The sequence below is a fragment of the Pteropus alecto genome, unplaced genomic scaffold (assembly GCF_000325575.1).
Source record: "Pteropus alecto unplaced genomic scaffold, ASM32557v1 scaffold413, whole genome shotgun sequence".
Lineage (NCBI taxonomy): Eukaryota > Metazoa > Chordata > Mammalia > Chiroptera > Pteropodidae > Pteropus > Pteropus alecto.
Genome location: NW_006434120.1, coordinates 937,848 through 945,550, shown reverse-complemented (window position 1 = coordinate 945,550; position 7,703 = coordinate 937,848). Strand labels below are relative to the sequence as shown.

General features: G+C 37.9%; 2 protein-coding genes and 1 pseudogene across 2 annotated transcripts in view; 1 reads left to right on the top strand and 2 right to left on the bottom strand.

Moving 5' to 3' along the window:
* Positions 1 to 258, bottom strand: part of LOC102892500 — an 8,401-nt pseudogene extending 8,143 nt beyond the window's left edge.
* The window catches only part of SLC25A15 (solute carrier family 25 member 15), a 43,747-nt gene extending 43,448 nt beyond the window's left edge, over positions 1 to 299 (bottom strand). The window contains exon 1 of the mRNA XM_006908998.3: positions 172 to 299. The gene's annotated coding sequence lies outside the window, so the exon portion shown is untranslated. The remainder of the gene's footprint in view (positions 1 to 171) is intronic.
* An 87-nt stretch (positions 300 to 386) lies between these two features.
* Positions 387 to 7,703, top strand: part of MRPS31 (mitochondrial ribosomal protein S31) — a 41,996-nt gene continuing 34,679 nt past the window's right edge. Inside the window, exons 1-2 of the mRNA XM_006908997.3 lie at positions 387 to 588; positions 3,753 to 4,037. Coding sequence (XP_006909059.1) covers positions 464 to 588; positions 3,753 to 4,037 — 410 coding nt within the window. The 5' untranslated portion in view covers positions 387 to 463. The remainder of the gene's footprint in view (positions 589 to 3,752; positions 4,038 to 7,703) is intronic.

Below are 7,703 nucleotides of genomic sequence, written 5' to 3'. Positions count from 1 at the left end.
TCTATATCAAGAATAGGAACTGAAAAGAAATACTAATTTTTCGAGTAGCATGTCCTAGGTAATTTTTTTAAACTTCTTGGATCATTTTGAGAATATGATGGATGCTGTGGATCTTCTCCCCTAAACATCGCACGGTAGAGTCAGTCCTCCGCCTCACATTACTGGCCTCACCTGCAGTGTTTGCAGAGTTGATCACTCCCTCCATGTTTTCGGCTCCCGCGTCCGGGTCCCGACTCAACCAGTGAATCCTCACTGAACTCCACGGTCGACTCCACCTCTGGGGCTAGAATCGCCGGGAAAGTGGAGCCGCGGGTGAGCCCGGAACACAGTTACCAACCTCTGTTGTTCACCGGAACGTGAAGGAAGAGGAACGCCGCAGGCTGGGGAACGGAAGAGAGAGGAGGGGGACGTGTGTGCAGGTGACACTCTAATTCTGGTTCGCAGTCCGTTTCATTTCTCTGCAATGTTTTCAAGAGTCTCGACTACCTTGCCTTTTCTCCCCCTTTCCCGCCTCCCTTTGTGCTCCGGAGGCCCAGAGGCGTCTGCGGCTGCGATTGTGCTACTCAGTGCTCGGCACGGAACGGTCAGGTACATTTCAGCGCATTTCAGCGCTGTTGGCCTCAGGCCATCCGGCAATCCCCGTCCCCTTCCCGTACTTTGTTATTGTTCTCTGGCTTATTGGGGTCGATGTTATAATCTGCGGGATTTTAGAAGCCATTGCTTTAAATCTGAGGAAAGGGACATCCCAGAAGGAGAATGGGTTGCCCAAGGTCATAATGTCCGTGGGAAACAGCTACGGTTACATGCCTGGTTTGCTGTCCTGTGCTACTTCACTACACATAGCACTTCATCCCTCTTGCCACTTCCCTCATTTTAGCCACGCTTCAGAAGAGAAGTTTTATTTATTTATTTTTGCCTCCCAAGACTGATGGTCTCATTCTTGACTCCACCTGTACTTTAGTTTATTATTGAAAGTGCTTACAGTATGCCAGCACTGGCGTTAAGCCCCAAATAAGAGCCCTGCCCTCACGGAGCTTATAGTTACACCAAGTAGGCAATTCAAGTAGAGTAATGGTTGAGTATAGTACAGGTAGCACAGAATACTCTATTAACAAGTAATTGCTGGGTGAACAAATAGGGACGCCTAACCATGGTAGGAGAGTTTCAGAGTATCCTTTCTGGAAAAGAAGTTTGATAAAATCTGAAGGCGGACCAAGGGTTGGATTTAGCCAGGAAAGAAAAGGAGTTGCGGCATTCTTGGTGTTGATATTTATTGTCTGAGAACTCTAATGATTATGAAAACTTAGTTCTGTATATATTCCATGCAGTACAATTTGGGGCCACTGTGGTAAGTACAGCGCTGAAGCAGGTTGGTAGCAGTAAGAGTAGGAAGAAGTAGCTGGATGGAGAAAAATTGCACAGGTAGAATTGATAGGATCTGGCATATGACTAGATAAGGGTAAGATAGTCAGCAAAGATTTCAGCTGCTTGCCTTAAAGGATTAGGGTACCATTAATGTTAACAGAAGAATGAGAGGCAGCTTTGAGAAAGCTTTTAAAATATCATAGTTTTTAGAATACAAAATATCTATTTATGGTAAGAGGCCCATTCAACACAGAGGGATGAAAAATGGGAAGTCAGTCCAAGAGGGGAGCTCTTGAAAGTGATTTTGGATGTGTTGCGTTTGAAGTGCTGATGAAATGTTCTCAGTCGAAACAAGCTCAGGTGGGAGGTTAGGGTTAGAGTTTTATTATTTTAGTGTTATGGAGTTACTTCCTTCCTATACATGATTTCCTGGTATACATATACTTTCTGCAGTGTTATATCAGTCTTGGAAGGAAACATTGAAGTATGGATTATATGTGCAATTCATTCTCCTGATTGCCACCTTTCTGTTATACCTTTAATTTAATTTAAATTTTCATGTGAAATAATTAGAGCATTTTCCTAAGTTGAGTAAGTAGGGTTTTTTTGTACTGATTATGAGAATACTAGTTATGCAGTGGGTTTTTCATTCTAATTTTTAAGTGCCTCATGTGTTAGCCTCCAACATTTTTATAAGCAGATCAAATAGTTTGTTTCAGCATTTTTGGAAATAGCCATTTTCTTTTTCATTAAAGGGTCTCTGACCTGACACTACCATTTGCTAGCTTTGAGAACTTGATATAGTATTTAACCCAGGGTCTGATGCAGGGTCTTGAGATTAGTTGCATCAGAATCACCTGGGGTCTTGGTTAAATGCAGATCCTTGGACGCCATTCCAAACTTACCAACCAAGAATCTCAGAAATCCAAGGTTTAAATAAGCTCCCTAGGTGATTCACATGACCTCTAAAGGTTAGGAACTATTAACCTCTTTGAGCAGCAGTTTCTTCAGTAAAACAGGAATAATAAAACCTGCCCTATAAGATTGTAAGAATTTAAATAACATACATTACATAGCTACTTAAATGTGATCCTCAGATAGTCCTCTGATGGGCACCATCAGCATTACTTGAAAGCTCTTTAGAAATGCAAAATCTCGAATCCTTCACAAAGCTACTGAAGCACATTTCCTTGGTGGGACCAAAGACTCTGTGTTTTAACAAATCCTCTAGGTAATTCCTATGCATTTTAAAGTTTGAGAAACAGGGCTCTATCCTGTTTGCTTCATAAAGATAGGGACAATAAAATTCTTATTTACTAATATATCATCAATGTCTAGGATAGTGCCCAGCACAGAGTAGATATTCACTATATTTAATGAATGACTTTTTTTATGCTATACTCTGTTACCGAAACCAACTTATTAGTTTTTAAAGTTCTTTAATATCAAATCTTAAAAAAAAAAATTCTGTTCCATTTTAATTTAACTAAAAATGGTGATTGGTTAAATGACACATTAGCACAGTGAGAAAGTTGACCGCATTAGAATGACACCCAGAATTTTTTAAAAAAAATAAAGTAACCTTTTTTAGATAGAAATTTCTTTTCATATTGTTTAATTATGACTTTTTAAAGAGGTATTATTTTATCATTAAGAGCAAGGATTTGGCAGTCAGATTTGAGTTTGAGAATAATAAATTGAAATTTGTGAACAATGTCAGTGTTTTGACCTTTTTTTTTTTTTAACGTCATGGAACACAAAGTGATATTTATACCAAACCCTAAGGTGAGTGGAGGGAGGTAAGAGACAGGAGCACCAGCATTCCAGGCCTCACCCAGTCACACCATGGACTAGGACTAGGAGCTCAATGTCTCAGCACACATGTAACCCATTTGTGGCATACCATTGTGTCTTAGGCCTTAGTGAGAGCCAAGCTTCATGACCTTGGTTAAGTTACTTCACTTCTCTGGTTTTCAGTTTTCTTAAATGCAAAATGGGGATAATACTTATCTTATGGAGTTGATGTGGGTATGAGAAAATTTACCAAAAATATGTTGCATAAAGTTAGGCACATAGTATATGTTCAATAAATGTTAAATTGCTATTGTTATGGTTGTTAACACTAATAATAGAAGCACTAGATCATTCTGCAATATAAACAGGTATCAATGCATTATGTTGTACACCTGAAACTAATGTAATGTTATATGTCAATTGTACCACAAACAAAAAAAAGCAAAAGGGAAGTGCTTGAATTGAAAAATTTAGAAACACATGGAAACATTTTTTTGAGTCCTTGCTTTATTATTTTGCATTTTATATATATATATTTATAATAATAATAATCATCATCATCATTATTATTTTTTTTTACTACATCTTTCTAGGACAAAAAATAAGATCCAAAGATATTTTGGCACTAACAACGTGATCTATAGCAAGAAAGATGGGCATTCTGTTCCAATCCATGAGATTTCCAAGGAGACAGAGAGCCAAGACAGTGTAAAAGAAAATACAAAAAAGGATTTGTTAAATATCATTAAAAGCATGAAAGTTGAATTAAGCACAGTAAATGTACAAACCACAAAGCCACCCAACAGAAGACCACTTAAAAGTTTGGCGGATACAATTGGCAAGCTCCAAAAAGCTACAGAAGATGCTGCAAAGAAGAGGTAAATTGAATTACAATTTGAATGTTCTTTGAAAGTGATTTTTCAAATTCTAGTAAGCTTTTTCTTTCAGAAAAAAAAAAAATTTAATCTTTCCTCCATTTGCAAATGTTTCTTTAAATTCAAATTAGACCACTTACTCTTCCCTAAATACATCTTCCTCTGTTCTTTTGTTTAGGCCTGATAAATACATTCTCTTTTGCCTTTTACGATTTATCTGCCTTCTAAACCCTGTAGCAACTCTTGGCTCTGCAAAGCTTTCCCTAACCTTCCTGGTCCCTGATCCCATTTCTCCTTTTTGAGCCTTTATGTAGCAAGTATCATCTCAATACTAGTTAGTCTGATAAGACCTTTATCTCTACTTTTTACCCTATCATCACATCATTAAAAAAAATTCTTTTACCTTTTACCTAATTCTCCACTTGTTTGATTTATCTCCCTTACTGGAAAGATAGCTCTTCAGAGCAGGACCTGTGTGCCTCATTATTGCTCTTCTAGGATTTAGCACAGTATCTAACAATAAATGACAGATGATGCTTATTGATTTACTGTTACCAGTGTCTTTAAACCAAATGGATTCATAGATTTGCATTTTTGTGGAATACTCATTCATCTATAAAATAAGAGACGTGAAAACTGTGTTCCAGAAAAACTACAAACTAAATACCTGCAAACAGATCATCTTAAGTGCATGTAGTAGCTAGATACATGAAACCTATACTGAAGCCTTTTATAAAGTGAAGCTTTTAAAAGTAAAACAATCATTATTATATACCATTATATATAATTTACAAATTTTACAATATTCAGTGATCACTGCTCAATCTATTTTATCTATGTGGATTTTGTCTGATGTTTTGGTGAATTTTCTGAAGGCTAGACAAACTTGAAGCAAACATGTGGACTCTTAGAGACTTCTGAGTGACAGTGCAGTGTACTTTAGGAGGTAAGGAGATAGTGGGCAGTGGTCAACAATAAGCCTGACCTAGACTTGAATAAAAGCTCTGCCCATTCTGGCAGAATTTTTTAATTTAAAAGTTTAAATGAAAATAGACTACATGGGAGATACTGAATTAATGGAGGCTAAATATCAATTTGTAAACAGAGACTCTAATAATTTCTTGAAAAATGCTGTTATTGTCCTATATTTAAATAAAGAGTTATCTGTAAACAATTTAGGAAAAGAGCAGTGATCTAATTGAGAATTTCACACATTCTCTTACATGCTAGTCAATATCTGCCATTCATTTGCCTCTTTAAGCTGTTACTTAACAAATAGTTTACATCCTAATTTGAAGGTAGCTTCATGTCTCTGAAGGACTTGTTTATGTGAAATTTCCATATAAAAAATTCCACCTAGCATAGAATTTTAGCGTGTTGTTTACAACTTTTATGACTTCCTTTGACCTATAATTATCAGTGTTCTGAGCTTATGTGGTTTTCTCAAAATATCGTAATTACTTGTGCTTGTCAAGAGTATTAGATTTCACAGATTCTAAGGGCAATCAGTGATACTTTAGCATTTGTGTTGTAGTTTAAATAGTGGTACTCTGTTTTAGTGATTATTAAATGTCTTGTGTCAGTGACATCATTGATTCAAGTAATAAGGTATATGGCTTTAAGAGCCTCATTACTGATTTCTCTTAGCAGAATAAATAAATATGGTAGGTTCCTTTTTTCCAGAATGACTTAATTTTTTATTATTTCCAGAATTTTTATGGAATCTCTTGTTTTCTACATTGTAACATGTATCAAAAATACCTCTGGAAAGCATAGTTGGGTGGTAGAGAGTTAGCTAATTCAAACAGTGAGTCAGACAGTGAGCCTATAATAGTTACCTCTTCTTTATCCTTTTAGAAACAAAATAAAATATTATATGTGTTTACAGAACAGTTAATACACATACATGCATATATACTTATCCAGAGTGAGGTGTTTTTTTAGCTCTCAGACCTGTTTATGACCCAGTGTGCTTTTTATTATAGTTATACAATTTAACTATTGTAGAAGTGGTTAAAATGAGTAGAATGCTGTGCAAAGATTCAGTAAAGGTAATTTTTGAAACTGCTTTCCAAATAGGTATAAATGAGACAAGCATAAAAATTTAGGAAAATTCTATACTCAGATTACTTTGTAAGTATTTTTAAGTTCTTGCTCCATGTTTCTACTTAAAGAAACTGAAACTGGAAATATTGGAGAATGTACTAGTGTGTGGTATATATGGGAATGATATATCTTGGAACTTCTGTCATTGGTCCTATGTTCAAAGAGTAAGCTTGGTCCTACATCAAAGATCGGTGAATGAAGTACATTTGTTTTGAGTTTTTAAAATATATTTTTTGGTGACATCAGCAGCATGGCATCGTCAGAGGTCCTCTAGGTCTTTCCCCTTGAAGATCACAAGTTGGACAACTATAATTCAACAAAGGATTCCCTGCTCAACACATAAACACGTCTAAGAGAGCCTCTCATTGAAACATCTGAAGGTGGGCGTAAGAGAGGAGGGAAAGGGGGAGAACAGAGACGGGTGCCACAGATGCAGCCCAGATCTCACTGCAGCTCCAGGGGACTCAGGAACAGGGAAAGGCGGGTTACAGTGCACGCATTCTGCAGCCCTGAGGAACAGGGGGGTAGAATCAACATTCTTGCCTGAGTAACTAGCACATATTGCAGCTGAACCCATGAGCAGAGATAGAACACAATGGTGTGGCAGCTGTAGTCTAGCAGCCATCATTACCTGGCAGAAAACAAACCACCTCCCCTCACTCTTTCAGAGAAGCAGCCCCAGCAGGCTCTGTAGCAGCAGAAGTCTTGTGGTACAGCACACATTCTCAGTTCTCTGCAGCCCTGAGGATTAGAGGGCAGAAACTTCTCCATGAACAGCAGGTGCACGCTGCAGCTAAACTCAGTGACGGGCAGAAATACAGAAGTGTGGCAGCTGAGGTCTGGCAGCTGCCATTTCAGGGCCACAAATGCACAAACTGGCTTTCCCCCACCCATTGCAGCAAAGCCTGGTGGAGGCACCTGGGACATCTCAGATAGTATAGCACTGTTGGCAGCATCTGGTTTCCGGAGGCAGCGCTGGGATCTTGCAGGCATGGATCCCTATCTCCCACCACACTTCCCCACAGGGGTGGAGTCCTGAGGTGGAGGTGACCTGGTCACAGAGGGGACGCCCACTTCCCCCGAGAATATAGGGCATTTTTCACTGCCTAGGCAACACCACCCCACAGAAATCCTGGAAGCCATAGCAGTGTAAGAGAAAATAAAAACTTGTGCTTCAGTGCCACCTACTGGAAAACAAAAGAAAGACCTCTACTTATCAACCTAAAGTAGTGAAGTGTCGAACACTTTTTTAAAATGCAGATTTCATTTCCATAAATGCTTAGGCAGAGAAATAATCCATCCAATACCATACATAGCCAAGGTAACAAGATAGCTAAGAAGGAATGAAAAATCTCCAGAAAATAAACTTGGAAATATGTGATTTAAATAACAGAGAATTCAAGATTGCAGTTCTGAAAAAACTCAGATACAAGAAAACTCAGGCCGTTTAATGAACTCAAAAATAAAATCAAGCAAAAGGGGTACTTTATCAAAGAGATCGAAACTTAAGAAAGAACCAAATTCTGGAGTTGAATAACTCAATAAAAGATGAAGAATGAACTA